This window comes from Nycticebus coucang, chromosome 15, assembly GCF_027406575.1.
Source record: "Nycticebus coucang isolate mNycCou1 chromosome 15, mNycCou1.pri, whole genome shotgun sequence".
NCBI lineage: Eukaryota > Metazoa > Chordata > Mammalia > Primates > Lorisidae > Nycticebus > Nycticebus coucang.
This window is the reverse complement of record NC_069794.1, coordinates 13,237,981-13,255,093: the sequence shown is the minus strand read 5'-3', so window position 1 is coordinate 13,255,093 and position 17,113 is coordinate 13,237,981. Positions and strand designations below refer to the sequence as shown.

Genomic DNA, 17,113 nt, shown 5'->3' with positions numbered 1-17,113 from the left:
TCCAAAATGTCCCCACCTCCATCTCATTCTGTGTGAAACTCCCCTGGACACACCCAACCTCACTCTCACTGCTCAGCACCTCCAGGAACCTCCCCACCTCCCGCACAAAGCTGGGACTGGTAGGTGTATTATTTTTTGTTTGACTTATCCACCTAGCATGCAGTCATAGAGTTTGTATTATCTCTCACCATGAAATTCCTTCCTATAAGTTCCTTACTTGTGAGGACTAAAATCACTACTACTTCTGTGTCTGTCACTGTGCTTGGGACCCAGTAAGCTCTCAACAAGGAGGTCTGTGCCAAGTGAGCGGCTTTCCGTGCATGGGTAACAATGTGCAATGGGTAACATTTGGGTTCCAATGGGTTCCAATGTGTGTGGAACCAGAGTGAGGGCGAGAGTAGTGCCACTTCTCTGTCCACTGCCTGCTGTGACCCCAGAGAAAACCACAGAGAAGCTACCACTGTGAGATGCACGGTCATTGTTACAGAGGTTTCCAAGGAGCTGACACCCACCACCAGACAGAAAACCCAACCTGCTCCATACTCATCAAAAAGGGGCTACTGAGAAAGCCGTCTGGTACCTTAAGGTATTTTACAAGTTCATTCCCTAAGGCTTGGGCTCCGGATTCAGTTTTCTGACAGTACTGGAAAAAATTATGTAGGTGTTGATCCTTGGGAGAAAAAAAGGAAGAAAAACAAAGTCCATTAGTACATATGCCGTGGAAATGGGAGCATGTGCTTCTTATACCACACATGTATTTATAAGATTATGAAACTGTTCACTTAAAAATGAGAACATCAAAAAGATCTTCAAACGAAAGGGGGAAAATTGTTTTGAAAAATGTTACTTGTAGCAGTCATTTCTATCAGCACACCTGAGCACCTCAGAGGTACTTTCTTAAAAAATAAAAAAAAACTTCTAGAGTAAAAATATATCCATAAAACAAACATATGAGGATTTTGCTTGCAAAAAAATTAAAAACTCAGTCCCAGAGCAATCACTGCTAATTTTAGTGAAAGGGCACATACCTGAGTATACACCGTGGAAACCAGATGAGTTGAAACTTTCAACAGTGGTTTGCCTCCATCTACCCATTTAATTTCTGGACCATAATGCTGAAAAAATACGGAAGAAAAAATAATTCCAACATATTAATTATCATGGCTTCCAACACGATTATAAGTGAGGGGAGTGAGCGGACCACCAAGGCACAGGTGGCCAGAGACCCAGTGCCTGTGCCTGGCCACGGCAGGGAGGCAGTGGACGCTCACCCACTTTCCCCTCAGTACAGCGCTCTTCTAACTTCCCAATCTCAGTCTTCTTTTCCACTTACTTGTAGCTGTGGGGGTTACTGCCCATTTGAGGGAAAAGCACCACGTTTCACCAGTATCTCAACCACACCTGAGCTGAGTGAGGAATCGGGCAGTGAGAAGAAGGGAGACAAGGCAGCAGGCCAGGCCAGCAGCAGGGTCAGTCGGCTGCCTGTGCTGATTTTAGCTTTCAAAGCCTCCAATTTTCCATCAGGTTCAGACCAGGAATATAACTGAAAGTTATATGACTTATCCTTCTTTAGGAACATTTTTAACCATTTGTCCATAACATGGACCCAAATTTGGCATTATTTAAATTCAGGGAAACATTACAAGAACAGGCTTTATCTAAGCATGCGATAAAAACAGAAGTATATAAATTTGACATGTTTAAAAAAGAATGCAAAGCCAATAAGCCAATTGCAGAAATCTGAGAAATATCTGGTTTTCGTGAGTCAGAAAGGTCTCAGAAGGTGCTGCAACACGCGTGAGAAACTGGCTTACTCAATCTGTACTAAGCTGGAAGAAAAGTCCTGATAGTTTACATGACCTTGAGAACTCATCTTTATTTGAGCATGGCTAGTTTGCAGAGATAAGACTTCCACCTTATCCAGTATCTCTAAGTCTCTCCTTCTTTGCTAGTTCAGGGCTTATAAAATTGCCCAAAACATAATTCTGACATTGGGTGAGCTGCTAACAGCACTGCCCTTGTCCTGGTTGAAGGAAATAACAATGTTGGGAAAATGAAAATCAAAATGTTGGGACTGATAAAAATACTGTGTGCTTTTCTGTGTTATTGTTGTTTCAGTTGCTCTTTAATGGTTTTTGAAGGAATTGGGATAAACCGATCTCAAAGTCCTTTACCCTGCCTATCCCCAGCTCCTGGTAGCCAAGGTAGCCCGGAGGAAGGTTAGCTGAGACAGGGACGTGCTGCTCACTGGTCACCACCCTTCCATCCTTCAACAGCGGCAGCCAGGAATAACCAACTGTTGAAAACAAAGAACAAACAAAAAAAAACTACCATAAGTGTATGAAAACTTAGGAAAGAAAGACAAAATAAAGCTATCTGATTTTGAAGAACTATTAATATCAATCACAGCAAGGAAAACATTTTTATTTATTTACTTTTCCTGAGACAGAGTCTCTGTTGCTCAGGCTAGAGTGCTGTGGCCTCAGCCTGGCCCTCAACAACCTCAAACTCCTGGGTTCAAGTGACCCTTCTGACCACCAGAACAGCAGGCTAATTTTTGTATTTTTAGTAGAGATGGGTGTCACTCTTGCTCAGGCTGGTCCTGAACTTCTGAGCTTAAGTGATCGTCCCATCTCAGCCTTTCACAGTGCTAGGATTACAGCTGCGAGCCACTGTGCCCAGCCCAGCGTAAGAAATTTAAAAGGTCCTAACTATGGTCTCTGCAGAACATTGTCTATAATATACTGTGGCCTCTTTGGGATTAGAATTCTAAAATTTTCTTTTATAAAAATTCACATATGCAACCCAGGCATGTTACCTACACCTTACCTACAAACTTCATCTAAAAACTGCTTCACGAAAGGATGCAAATTCAGAATCAAAATACAATGTAATAATGTACAAATTATGAAAAATCAAAAGAATGATGAACTTTCAACCTTGGGTTTCAACAACATCCTTCTTCTTTGTGCTTCCTTTACTTGAGTTATCACAGCTGACATGGAAGAATGTGAACAACAAATGGTGCTTTTCATGTAGCTGAGTGGGTAGTTCTATTTTAATCTGCAGGGAAGGCAAAATAACAATCTTTCTAATATTCCAAAACATCAAAATTCTCAGCAACAGCAGAGACACATCACCCAATGCAGAAATGTCCATTTGGTCCCAAACTGATATGCAAATTAAATACTTGCATTCAAAGGCACCTGAGACTATAAACTGCGCCAAATGAGAAATGGATCCTGAATTCACTGACCAGAAACAGGAGAACTGATGGAATTTCTAAAAAGAACTTTACCTAGTGACTACTGCCATGGCATTATGAAGACCCAGGGTAGAACATTGCACAGTAGAATTCATACAGCAGTTATACTGAACTAGATTACAACTCAAAATGCGCAAACCCAGGGTAAGGAAGGATGATTCTCAAGTCCAATAAACGCAACTGTATGAAGTATTAATTTGAGAGGAAATGAGCCAAAACAATCTTTTTTGAGAGGAAATGAGCCAAAAGCTATGGTAGTGAAGGTGGTTGACGACTTCTTCTTCTACCTGCATTTTCTAATTTTTATTTTTAAATAATGAATTTATCAGAAAAACATAAAGCAAATGCTTCAACTTCAGTTCTTTTGCTGTAATTTCAGTACAGTATGCAGAAATTTTGCTTTACCAAGCAAATATTTGATTTCCCTTGTAACTGGTGAAACTGGATTTTCCCTTGAAGACATCACTTACCTCATCATAAAACTCTGGGTTTTGGTGATGGTGTAAAACCGCAGCAAAGGCGCTTCTTGTGAATACTGGCCCACCAGGTCTGCCATAAATGCACTAAAATAAGAATTAGCAAAAGGAAACAATCATTAATAGGTGTTAAATTAATGGAGTAAGAAATTAACTCAAATGTGTTGCAAAGAAAGAACTCTTACAGCATGGACTTAACATCTCTACCTCCAATAAACTTCTACCTGTTTCACCCCAGACCTGGAGCTCCCTGACTGCCAGGTCAGCCCACTTCCCAGCTCACCTCCAGGCTCACCTGCCTGGCCCCTCCCCCCTCCTTGCTGCAGCTCCAGATGACGCTTCCATCACCGTCCCCTTTCACACCTCCATGCCTTTGCTTATACAATTCCTCTGTCTGATGGCCTTTGCTTTTATGAGAACCAAGCATACTCTCAGGCACCCTTCAAGAAACTGTCAACCCCATTCTTCCGTGTTCCATCACTATTTTTCTACAATAATTATTCAGTTTTATCCAAGAAACCATTTTAGCACCACGTGTGTACTAGGGCATTTTTCTCCATGACTGTCTTTCCTACTAAACTGTGAATTTCTTGAGGGCAGACACTGTGTTATATCTTTTTTTTTTTTTTCCATCTTTGTCTCCTTCCCTTGTTAGAACCTCATTTTAATATAAAGAATTTGGGCTCTAGAGCCAGACTGCTTGAGTTCAAATCTCACTTCTACCAATGTATGGCCTTAAGCAATTAAATTCTGTGCTTAAATTATTTTAAAGAATTTGGGCTCTAGAGCCAGACTGCTTGAGTTTGAATCTCACGTCTACCAATGTATGGCCTTAAGCAATTAAATTCTGTGCTTTAGCTTGCTCATCTAAAAAATACTGGTAACAATAGTACCTAATTCAAAAGACTACTAAGAGAACCAAGAGTTAAACACACAGAAGAGAAGTTCCTAGAGTATGTGGTATAATCAGCATTCAATAAATGTTACTTACCTATAACCTACTACTATCATCACTACTGTACTATAGAAAGCATTTAAGGAAGATCACCTTTTGCTGACCATCTGTTGTTATCACTTCTATTATCAACATTATTCATTTCGAAAGTCTAAATGCACAATGTCTGGCTCTTAGTGAGTACACAGTGTTTACTGAATTGAGTCTGAGCAAGAAATATTCACCTTATACAAGAGAATAACAGAACAAACTGTCAATTAGAGCAGGAACATTCCATGTTCTATGAGAAACAGCACCTGTGGTCATACATTGTAACATCATATATTTTTGGTTTATGTCAGTTAAAAAGTGCTACATTTCTTAAGTTGTAAAGTATCATACAAATGTATTTTTAGAATGGAAAAAATCAGAATACACAGGTGAATAGGAAGAACAAACCTTCAGGGGCTGACAGTCTTCCTCATCTGAATCTTTGAACTCAATGCAAATAGCAATATTTCTGGCCTGCAGCAATAGTTGAACAAAAGAGAATAAGAACAAATGATAATAAAAAAATCAGAAGATGTAAATGTTTATGAAAGAACATGGGAAGCCAAATCCTAACGGATGTCGAGAGGGAAACCTCAACTTTCGCACTCACCTTGGCAAAAGACTTCTGACTGTCGTATTTCAAGCACTTAGGATAAACGTAAAGGTGATTATTGTAAATGGTATAAGGCTGAGTGTGTTTTGGTATGCAGGGCACAAATTCCTCTACTTCAAACGTGATTGGAATTTTAGCACAGGGGTCGAATTGCTTCATGGGTATGTATGATGAATTCACGTAATCTGAAAAGACATTCAAAACAATCCAAACTGAAGTAAAAACCAAACAAAAACTTTGTTTTTATTATAAAGAACTGTCACTTACTAGGGAACTCTGAGGAAACATTATCAATTGTAATGTCTAGATTGCCTAAAATCACTGGGAGCTTAGCCATCTTCTCAGGTCTACAAACAAAAGAAGAGAAAATCAAATGTTTGTAAGTTAGCTTAACTCTACAATTTGAATTCTAGAGCACCACTTCTAAGAGAAATATCAAGAAAGCCACAAAAGCAATTTTAAAAAGAGTAAAAAGAAACAGGTAAAATTCATTTTAACGATACATTTTATTTAACCGAGTTGATCCAAAATGTTATTATTTTGTTAAGTAATCAGCATAAAAATGTGCAATCTAAGTCTTCACCACCAGAACCTATTTTACACTTGGAGCCCATCTTCTCTCAGACTCTGTGTCTCAGGGGTTCAGCAGTGCACACAGCGAGTGGCTGCCCTGCTGCACAGCATGGGTCCAGATACAGAATGCCCGCAGGTAGTGAGAGTTAAAGCATTCCTGGACCAGCTAGCCTCCAACAGCTGTTTGGCTTAAACAATATTATCTATCCACTAATGCAGTCAAAGGCTATTACTTCCAGGTAGCCACACCATTCTCTGACCCATATTACATTTACAATCATCTAAAATCCCTAAATCTTTTTTTTAACATGGCTTTACTATCATGCTACCTCCCTCTGTCCTATATTTATACAATTATGTGTTTGGACTTTGAAACAGGATTTTATTTTTGTCTTGATGAAATTTCATCTTTTTATGTTTGACCCATTTCTAGTTGATAAAATTCTCCTAAATCCAGAGTTGAACATCTACTACAATAGATATTCCTAATAGCTTTATGTCATGAAGACATTTAATCAGAATGTTATATTCTCATAAAAATCATTGATGTTGCATAGAATTCTATTGCACAGAATCAAAGATATTGCATAGAATATTGCCAAAAACAGGCTCTTTCCTGTATCTTTAGAGCCCCATTTGCAGACAGACACTGGTGTCTTCTTAATCACCATTCGTGGCATCTGGTTGGTTACTACAGCAATTGAACCACTGCCCACTCATGAATACAACACTTCTCTGACTTGTTCATTGATTCTCATGGTTTGTACACAAGGTAAACACACTTTGCCGAAGCCTTTGCATTCCTCTACGATACCAGCTTAGTGCCCCAGTTAAAAAGAAAGAAGAAACGTGGTTAGGATGACTAGTTCAACATGATATCACTTGTTCCTTGAAAACAGAGTGCTGCCTCATGGTCCTTCATAAGCCACCTGTTCAGTAATTTTTTTAAAAACATTGCCAAGGAACATCGAAGCTCATTGGCCAACAGATTTAGTATTTGATTTTGTCCCCATATTTGAAAAGTTCCTACATCCTGGTTTTAAGATTCCCCAGACATTCCTGCCATCTACTAAAGTCTTCTATGTAACTTCTTAGGCTACCTTAGAATATCATTTAAACTAGAACTCCCCCCAAAATTCTAAATCCTTGCTCTCTATGACTAGGGACTATGTTGAGCAGATCCATTTTGGCCCATCAGCAGCTCTAAGATGCTGAATTTCTTTTTTCTCAGAGCCCCTCTTATTTCCACCTGTCTTCTGTTCACACCCAAGTTTAAATGAACAATTTCTTGAAATCCTGAAGTCACAATGATTAGGAAGGCAAATCAATGATTTTTCACACCTTCTGCCTTCAGCAAAGAAGATTTCTGACCAAGAGATCACCAGGTACAGCTCAGTCACCCTGGCTTTTGCCTGTGCCCACTGGGTGAGATGTTTGACACAAACAAGATCCTCTTCTTGGAGCAGGAGGAAGGCCAGTGGTGTTCCCCCAACAGTCTTTTCTTGAGAGCTTTCCACTGCCTCCCACCTCCTGTGCCCTCCACTGATGACAAACTCTATGTGAGGCATTCGTTTTCTTCATGTACGGTGTCTCACTCCACCTCCGCATCTGGACAATGCAACACTGCAGCCTACACTCAACACTTTCACTCCACCTCCGCATCTGGACAATGCAACACTGCAGCCTACACTCAACACTCTCACTCCACCTCCGCATCTGGACAATGCAACACTGCAGCCTACACTCAACACTGCACTCCACCTCCGCCTCTGGACAATGCAACACTGCAGCCTACACTCAACACTGCACTTGACCCCTGCATCTGGACAATGCAACACTGCAGCCTACACTCAACATTCTCATTCCACCTCCACATCTGGACAATGCAACACTGCAGCCTACACTCAACACTGCACTCCCCCAAATTTTAGAGATAACTATGAAGTTTATTTACTTGGGTTAGAATACTCTATTACAAAAATAATACTTTATTTCATCCCTTCTTAGTTATTTCTACATATTAATAGGCATCCCCTTCACCATTAACATCATCCAAATACAAATTTACAAATTTTTGAAAGAGGTAGACTTTTAAGCAACAAGTTTTAATTAAACCATCTTCACTGGAAATCTTTCTACCATGGATTATATACTCCTGTGCCTGACTATATTTATTTCTTATTCTCTTTCTTCCCTCTGCTGAAAGCTTTTCTGACGACTGCTCATGTGTGTGAACTCAGAGGAGTGAGGCTCAAACTCTCCCTCAGGAAGAACTTTCTCTTCCCACTGCCCATCCTTTCTTCCTGACTCAACAATTCCCACCGGGAAGGGGAACACTATCACAAACCCGCGATCCCAGGCCAACAGCACTGGGGGCCTTGGCATGTGTTTCTGCAGCCGGGTCCTCCCTGCCCCACTTTCTGTATTGGGAAGAGCATGTAAAAGCCTCCATCAGCAGGCAGAGTATCTAGATCTACTGGGCAGAAATACCAACAGTCGTGGTGGTAATAATCACTCTAACATGCATTTTGTTTATTCCCCGCCCCCCATTCTAGGAAGCAGATGCTGTGATTAAATACCCTTAAAAAAGAAAGAGAGATCCTGAGAAGCCAAGGAACCTATCTCAGCATGGATGTGAGCTGCAGGCTGGGCTTTGAAAGAGGAGCTGAGTTCCCTCAGAGGACAAAGGAACAAGGGTGTGTGAGTATGCCACACATGTTAGTAATTTACCTGCCAGGGAGGGAACAGATGTGGTAGAGGGAAAGTCCACAGCAGATTAGAGAAAATCAGACAGCCCTACCTGACTTGAATGCAGTGTAAATAGAGTAAAATGGGGGTGAGGTGGTAAAAATTGAACGTACAGAAGACAAGTGCACAAATAAACAGATACGTGTTAAATCACCATTCAAAAATGATAATGGTATTACTACCTAAAATATCTAATGCAGTAGCAATAAAAAGGTCTACATTTTACAGAAAATAGTCTATTTTTATACTTTGCCTTCATGCCTTCAAATTTCCTGCAGAAGTTAGAAAAGAAACCACATGAACAAATGAAATATAAAATAACAAGTCTCTCTTTTTATATATATCAGCAACACCATTTATCTGGCAGAATCGCTTTTCTGCTAAAACTTGAAACATGTCCCTGGGTAATTATTGCATGGGCAAAAAGGAAAGTGGCCTTGGCAGCTATTTTGCAAAGACTGGGGCAGATGGAGAAAAAATTTCCTCACACATTATTAAATGACATTTTGAGACAATTATGGGAGCAGAAACAATAGCTTTGGATCCAGGCTGGTTCCCAGGCCACTGTATCAGATTGTTTCCTGTAGAGAGGAAAGAAAAAGACCAACACTAATGTTTAAAAAGAAAACATAAAAAGGAGTCCTCCCCTTTCCTCACCTCCATGGTGGAGGAGACGCCGAGTTTCTCTGATTCTTACGGCCAGTCTTCCTCATCCTGCTGCACCTTCTCACCCTCTTTGTACTGGATCCCTGTTTTCAGGTTTCTGGGTCTCAAACTGCCCACCCAGAACATACTCTTCACACTAAATCCTTCCTACTGAGCACAAGTGTGAAGAAGGCCTACTGTGCAAGACAGAACCCGTACCTGGCTTTTCCCTCCCCTAAGCCAATGAGGGTCTGCGCCCTCTGCTGCGCAGAAAGCCACGAGTTTCTCCTCAGCTTGGTTTTTTGGTTAGGGACCCTGCAAAGTCCCACTCTGCAGCCCCCACTGACAGAGGCAGTGCTGGGACCTGGGGCTACCCCCAGGGTGCTGCCACTCTGGGGAAGTGACTTCTCAGACACCACACTGCCATCGCATTTTACAAAGTTGTTTGTTTTGTCTAAATATAAAAGTAAATGTTAGTTTTTAAAACTTTGAAAGTGACAGAATGTTATAAAGTAGAAAGTGAAAAACCGCCCGTAAACCCATCTCTCGGAGGTAACTGGGATTAATATTTTGGTGTGCATCTATATGACTATTTTTAACACCTCTCTTTCCATCTAGCTAACTCTTTGCCTATCTACTTCATTTACATACAAAATGAAATATATAAAATACTTCCTTTTCAAAACTGAAGTCAAACGTGTTCACCTTCCTGAGTGCTCACAGACCTACAACATGATTATTAAGAGCTACCTGGTAGTCCGAAAAGTGGGAAATATCATAATCTATTCAACTAAAGGTGACCGGGTTTTCAAAAAATTAACTTGTCATTCTGTAAGAAAGTGAGAGTTTCCTAGAACTCAAAAAATGACAATGTCTCTGACAGTGGTTCTCAACCTTCCCAATGCTGCGGCCCTTTCATACAGTTCCCATGGCTCGCGACCCACAGGTTGAGAACTGCCGCTCTATGACAATACAGTATGTAAGATAATATGTGTTACTATCAATAGAGAATGTTTTTCAAAGATGTTAACTGTGGCTTATATTTATAATTCTGAAAAAAATCAAAAAACACCTAAAATGTCCAAAAATGAGAGAATTAAATAATCTATAGCGCCATTTGTTAGATGGGCAATTATAATATTTATTAATAGGCATTAAATAACATGTTTATAGGCTGGGTGTGGTAGCTTAAGTCTTTTGATCCTAGCACTTTAGGAGGCGGGTGGATTGCCTGAGCTCAGGACTTTGAAAAAAGCCTGAGCAAGAGCGAGACCCTGTCTCTACTAAAAATAAAAAGAACAAACAAAAAAACAAACTAGCTGGGTGTTGTGGCAAGTGCCTATAATCCCAGGTACTTGGGAGGCTGAGGAAAAAGATTGCTTGAACCTTCTTGAGTTGGAGGTTGCTGTGAGCTATGAAGCCATAGCACTCTATCCAAGACAAAAGAGTGAGACTTTGTCGAAAAGAAAGGAAAAGGGGGGAGGGGAGGGGAAGGAAGAGGAGAAAAGAAAAAAAAAGTGCTATTCTTTTTTCTAGTCTTGCAAGAACGGTAACAGACTCACAGGGATCCAGGTGCATGCCCTGGCCATAGCCTTGTCCTTGCCAGGGCACATGACTATCAGAAGGTGGTTAGCATTTTAGGGAACCTTGTATGATCCAGGAATCAGAGAGGCTGACCAAGCATCCTTCACTGACATCCTCACCTCCTCCTGCTCCAACTACCTCTGTGACCTGAGAAAGGCTCATTCACAACCAAACCACTGGGCATGCACTTAGCTTTGCTAAACAGGCAAAGCTTGTTGCACCAGGGAAGGTAAGTTTTGTGACTGCCCTTCTCATTAAAGCCCAAATAGGGGAATCATCGAGACAGTCAACAAGGATAAGATCACATAACTTAAAGAGACCTTGAAAATCTTCCCCCTTTTAGTTTTTTGAACCTCGTAGCAAGAAATTTCATATCATCATTGGGCGGCGCCTGTGGCTCAAGGAGTAGGGCGCCAGTCCCGGATGCCGGAGGTGGCGGGTTCAAACCCAGCCCCGGCCAAAAACCACAAAAAAAAAAAAAAATAAATAAAAGAAAGAAAGAAATTTCATATCATCTTGAAGACCAAAGCTGCCTGTTGAAGTGGACGCAATTGGGTTCTTTTTAATAATACATCTCGAAGTTTCTGGAACTTATTGAACTGGTTTCTGTGCCTTACATCTCTTCTATTCTTACCACCGACGAGAGAGAAATAAGAAAAAGGTAAAAATTAAGGAAAGCTGAATAGTTATTCTTGAGTTCTGAGCAAACTGATAATACTGTTACTTTGACACGCATTTTCAATCAAAAAATAAGATTGAAATGCAGCCATGGTACAGAGTTGTTAGCACATGGGTTCTTGGTCATTCTGTTCATTTTCTGCTTAAACCATCAGCACATTCTCCCAGAATTTTCCCAGATTAATTCTAAAATCAATCTCCCTAACAAAGAAAATCAGTTTCACAAGTTTATAAGTGAACTTGTTATGATGGAGCAACAAAACACACCCTGGGGCAGGAGCACAGACCGCCCCCACCCTGCCAGACTGACTTCCCCCTTCCTCTGCCAGCTGTGAGAGACTGAACACAAGTGGGACCTCTCATTGCCTCACTGTGTGACAGGCTGAACCGTGTCCTCCAAAAAGATATGCTTAAGTCCTGACGTTCAGCATATATAAATGTGACATTATTTGGAAACAAGGTCTTTACAGATGTGATCAGTTAAGACAAGGTCTCTAGGATTGGCCCTGATCCTTCACGACTCCTGTTCAAAGGAGAACATTTAGGTAGACACACAGGGAGATGGCAAATCAGAGTTAAGCTGCTGCAAGCCAAGGAACATCTAGGGCTACCAGACAGTAAAAGAGGCAAGTGAGAATCCTCCCCTAGAGACCTCAGGGGCAAGTGACCCTGCCAATGCTCTGGCTTCTAGCCCTCAGAACTGTGAGAGAATACATTTCTACCAGTTTAAGCTACCCAGTTTTTGGTACTTTGTTACGGCAACCCTAGGAAAGGAATATACTCAGTACAAGAAAGCACTTAGGATATGGCTGCAAACAATAAGTACTATGTAACTTGCTATCTTCTATCTGTCCCCCAACCACCCATTCACGTAAAGAGTCAACCTTGAGTCAATCCATCTCAAAAGTTAGGAACCTTGGAGTTATTTATTTTGGACAACTACCCACTTATATCTCCTTGCACCCCAACACCCAATCAGGAATCAGGACTCTTTGACATGACTTGAAATAATCCCCCCTTCCTAGTTCCACATGTAATGGCTTTGCCAACTTCTCATCTTTTTAAAGGTTCTTCAACTGTGTCCTCTCCAGACTCATCTCTACCTACCCTTCAGGGCACCACCCAAATTCCCTGTACAGAATCAAATGAACCCAGTACATTCTGATTTCAAACCCTTTCTTCCTTCACAAGGATTTGAGGATATGTTCCATGCTTACCCACTGCCCCCTCTGATGTCTGAATCCAGCAATTTAAATGACCACTCCCTATCCCACCCTCCCCGCCACACTACTTCTATTTTTCAGGTGTGGAAACAAGATTGTGAAACTCACTTCCGAAAGTCCGCAAGTAACTTGAGCATGTCATCATTGGATAGCTTATTGCTGTCTTGCCTGTAGATGGCAGAAAATCTGGCATTTTTGTCAAGGTTTCCAGATGCATCCTTGAACAATGTCCTGAAATAGCAAAGCAGCATTTCTAAACTGTGTTTCCAAAAGACCAAAATAAATCCCTCGCATAAGCCTGGTTTCTAAGGGGAAGAATAATGATTGTTCCACTGGCTACAGCCAACAGAAATCTTATTATCTAAAAACATGGACAACATTTATAAAGATGAGCACTACTAACTCAATTTACGCAGAAAACAGTTTCAGCCGATGGCTTGAGTGTAGGAAACAAAGTATACAATCAAAAGCTTAAAAAGTAGAGACCAGAGATAAAGATCACTCCAGGCTTTGGGGCCTGCCTGGAGGCCTGTGGCAGGTCCCTGGAATGCCAGCTCTGAGGCAGACACGCTGTCCAACCCCGCTCCTGCTAGCTGTGGTCAGCATCTTTCCTCTCTGTGACTCTACTAAATGGTTTTTCAAATTTGGGGCTTATTTCTCAATTTCACACAATTTCTCTTTGTCTCTGAATAACAAACAGAATAGGACTGTCAACCTATCTGTGTCTATATAAAAGGTGTAACAGGTGCTGCCCTTACCTTGCCGCCCAAGCAAATGGCATTCTGTACTGTCCCAGTCTTTGGCAGGCTTGCTTGGCGTTCTTCAGCACCTTCTGGGCCACCTTGAAGAAGACGTCAGAATAAAGCCATGAGACACTGCATCTCACTGACAGTGTTATTACCCGAAGAGCCTTCAACACACATTCATTGAACAAGCTCTAACACATGCGTAGCTTCAGAGGCATGGAAAAGCACACCGGACAGTAATGAATGTGGCCAGATTCACACTCAATGCAGAGTTCTGTACTCAACGCATTCTCTAGCAGTGATTCTCAAAGAATGCAAAATAAAGACCGTCTCCAACAGGTATGTCTTTTCTTTGGTCTTTGCAGGCAACAAACATGCAATTTCTCAGGCTTCCGTACTTCCTTATGAGTAAGGACTACTGACTGTAAGTCCAATGAGTTATCAATTTACATCAATAGTAACATATTACATTACTAGAATTCAAGTGACAACCCTAATGAAAGTACTAAGTTTTCACAGCTCCAAATACACACTGGTTTATGCAGATTCCCACAATTTGGGGAAGAAGATACTATCACAGGTACTGACTCTAAGTCGCAGTTTTTAATTGCTATTATAGTCTTGCTTTCTAAATGTAAGTTACTGCTATTTTCACTTCCTAATAATCAATTTTGGTTTTCTGTGGGTTGGCTGATCAATCCTACACTACACAACAAAGCTTGTTTTTGGACTAAGACATGTGTATATGACAGGCCTATTATCAATCAACTATGCCCCCGCTGCTAAAGCAGGTGACACCTAATTTTTCCAAAATTGCCTATGCTACGATAATGTACCGTTATCAGTGCAAAGTCTGATTAATACAGAGCGGCAGGCTGAAGAGTCTTTTACACTACTGTAGTACATCCAAGTCAAATCCACTTTGGGCAATGTGCTCAAGCACCTTCGAACTGAAGTGTGCTGCTGATGTCACAGTTAGAAATGCAGAGCTCCAGGCCGTCCCCCAATCCTCCTAAATCCAAACCTGCCTTCTGACAAGACCCCCAGTGATCTGTGTGCACCATCAGTTATGGGAACCCAAAACTAGAAGATTCAGGAGCCGCCTCTTTGTCAAACCAAACCCAGCTGTGTGACCCTGCAGATCAGTGATTTTCAACTGGTGTAGTGAGAGAGGATCTTGGGTGTGCCGTGAACATTTTTAAAGATCATTAATTCACTTTTTTCTGAAAGAAGCTAAAAGCACAGTAAGTATATTCTTTCTTTAACTCTTTTTTATTGATCGAAATAATTTAAGTGTGCTATGGAAGTTTAACCATAGGTTCAAGTGTGCCTTGAGACAAAAAAGGTTGAAAGACACTGCTAGGTCAGTGAGGCTCTTTGGGCTCTACTATCCTCACCTGAAAATCAAAGGGCTTGGGCTATACTTTTCACAGCCCCTCCCAGTTATAAAACTTTATGATCCTATCATAATCATGCTGTGGGAATCACTGCTTTCATGAGTCAACTGGAAAACAATCCGATGGAAACAGATGGCGGGGGATCATCTCCAGACCCTCCCTTTCTTCTTCAGTGGTATGGTCTTGCCTCTCAGGGGCATCTTAGTGGGATCACAGGGCAACGGCTTGCCTTCTAGTGGGGGAGAGCCAATTTTATTTACTAGTGGGAGAGAGAGCCAATTTTATTTAAACATTTTCAAGTTCAAGATTTTTAGGTTCTAACTATAATGAATATGTTATGGAGTAAAATGTAGTATATGTGTTAAAATTTTAAGCTAAAACACAAAAGACTTCAATAAGTCTTCCCTACAGTAAATGAGGGCTGAGCTCTAAGACTTCCTAAGGGTGCAAATAGAACATAATACATGTGAAAATCAAAGTAAAAAACATGTTTTTGCCCTTGGGGTTTTTCTTTTCCTTGCTTTTAAAAAAAAAAAAATCTACAGGGCGGCGCCTGTGGCTCAGTTGGTAAGGCGCCGACCCCATTTACTGAGGGTGGCGGGTTCAAACCCGCCCCGGCCAAACTGCAACCAAAAAATAGCCGGGCATTGTGGCGGGCGCCTGTAGTCCCAGCTACTTGGGAGGCTGAGGCAAGAGAATCGCTTAAGCCCAGGAGTTGGAGGTTGCTGTGAGCTGTGTGAGGCCACGACACTCTACTCAGAGCCATGGAGTGAGACTCTGTCTCTACAAAAAAAAAAAAAAACAAAACTACAAACAGTAGATACCTATAGCAGCTTTTCATGAAAATGTCCTCCAAAATGAAAATTTACTCCAAATATGTTCTAGAGATCATCTTGGGAAACATGAAGAAACAATGCGGAGAGAGAAAATAATTTCATTGTAACATCTCTGCCAACATTTCTATGCTGATTAAGATGATTGAGCCTTAATTCCTGCTTTAATTTAATGCTTTGGAGGAGGTAGGAAAATGAATGCATGAATAATGTACACATGGATGAGCTTTACTTTCCACAAATAATGAGGGGAAAGACTTCAACAGATGCTCAATGGACACTGGGAAGTTTGCAGAGGAAAGTTTAGCCTACAGTGATATGTGATTCTTGCAGCAACATGAGCTGCCAAATTTCAAACCGTGCATGTGGCAGGCGGAAGTAACAAAGTTGGTGTGTATGGGCCTCTGAAATGAGTCGCATTCACAGTTGGGGGAATAGATCTTATCTTGGGCCTTCACTGATTATTAATCAAAATATAAAAGCTTCTCATCCAAGGTTTTACAGACTTGGTTTAAAAAAGTAAAAGAGCTTCTCTCCAGAGACCAAGCTTTACTTAGCTTTGATCAGCCATAAAGGGCTTACTGTTTGAAGCAGGTACCTGGGTAAATGGGCTTCTACTTGTCTAGGGCTGAAATTTTTAGGTTCTAACTATAATGTAATAAATAATGCCCTACGTGTTACCAGTGATTTATGTGCCCACAGCACTGTCTCATACACTATCTCTTTGACTCTAATGTTGTCCCTTGGAGGAAGGTGGGGGCAGGTAGTGACATCATTCTTCATCCACAGATGTGACATCTGGAGTCAGACAGGTGGCGTGATTTGTTCAAAGCACTCAGCTTATGTGCAAATCTGTTCTTTCATGGCCATCTTGTACTTGGTGGCCACGCCTATGACGTGTGAGCACCCACAGAGACAAGGAGAGCGAGCTCTGACGCCAACTCGAGACACCTCACTTAGTCCCTGCCTCTAGGGTACTCAATGCTGACACTCCTGGTCAGTGAATCCAGGATATCTCTGAGATGACCATCTATAATTTTTTTTTTTTTTTTAAAGAAAAAGAACTAAAAATATTATAAAATTGGCAAGGACGATATCACTCAATAACTTACTCTAACCAGGCAGCACAATGTGCTAGAAAATGACAGTCAAATGCTCGTTGGCCATTCTAGCTGTGAGACACTGAGCAGGTAAGCAGCCCACATACACCTCAGTGTTCTGAAGTATGAAAGCAGATCGTGGGCTGGATGAATTCTAATATTTACCAGTTCTACGGTACTTCCACACCTAGGCACTCCCCAAGTAATGTACACTCCAAGTGATGAAAATTCATCAAACATACATCTT

The 17,113-nt window shown here is 41.2% G+C and overlaps 1 protein-coding gene across 21 annotated transcripts in view; it reads right to left on the bottom strand.

Annotated features, from left to right (window-relative positions):
- DOCK9 (dedicator of cytokinesis 9) overlaps positions 1 to 17,113 on the bottom strand; it is a 288,860-nt gene that overhangs the window by 94,427 nt on the left and 177,320 nt on the right. For all 21 annotated transcript variants that reach the window (XM_053563270.1, XM_053563264.1, XM_053563279.1 and 18 more), the window contains exons 14-23: positions 13,549 to 13,631; positions 12,899 to 13,021; positions 5,607 to 5,686; positions 5,337 to 5,524; positions 5,135 to 5,200; positions 3,736 to 3,828; positions 2,940 to 3,063; positions 2,175 to 2,296; positions 1,029 to 1,115; positions 581 to 670 (exon numbers count right to left, since the gene is read on the bottom strand). In XM_053563270.1, coding sequence (XP_053419245.1) covers positions 581 to 670; positions 1,029 to 1,115; positions 2,175 to 2,296; positions 2,940 to 3,063; positions 3,736 to 3,828; positions 5,135 to 5,200; positions 5,337 to 5,524; positions 5,607 to 5,686; positions 12,899 to 13,021; positions 13,549 to 13,631 — 1,056 coding nt within the window. The remainder of the gene's footprint in view (positions 1 to 580; positions 671 to 1,028; positions 1,116 to 2,174; positions 2,297 to 2,939; positions 3,064 to 3,735; positions 3,829 to 5,134; positions 5,201 to 5,336; positions 5,525 to 5,606; positions 5,687 to 12,898; positions 13,022 to 13,548; positions 13,632 to 17,113) is intronic.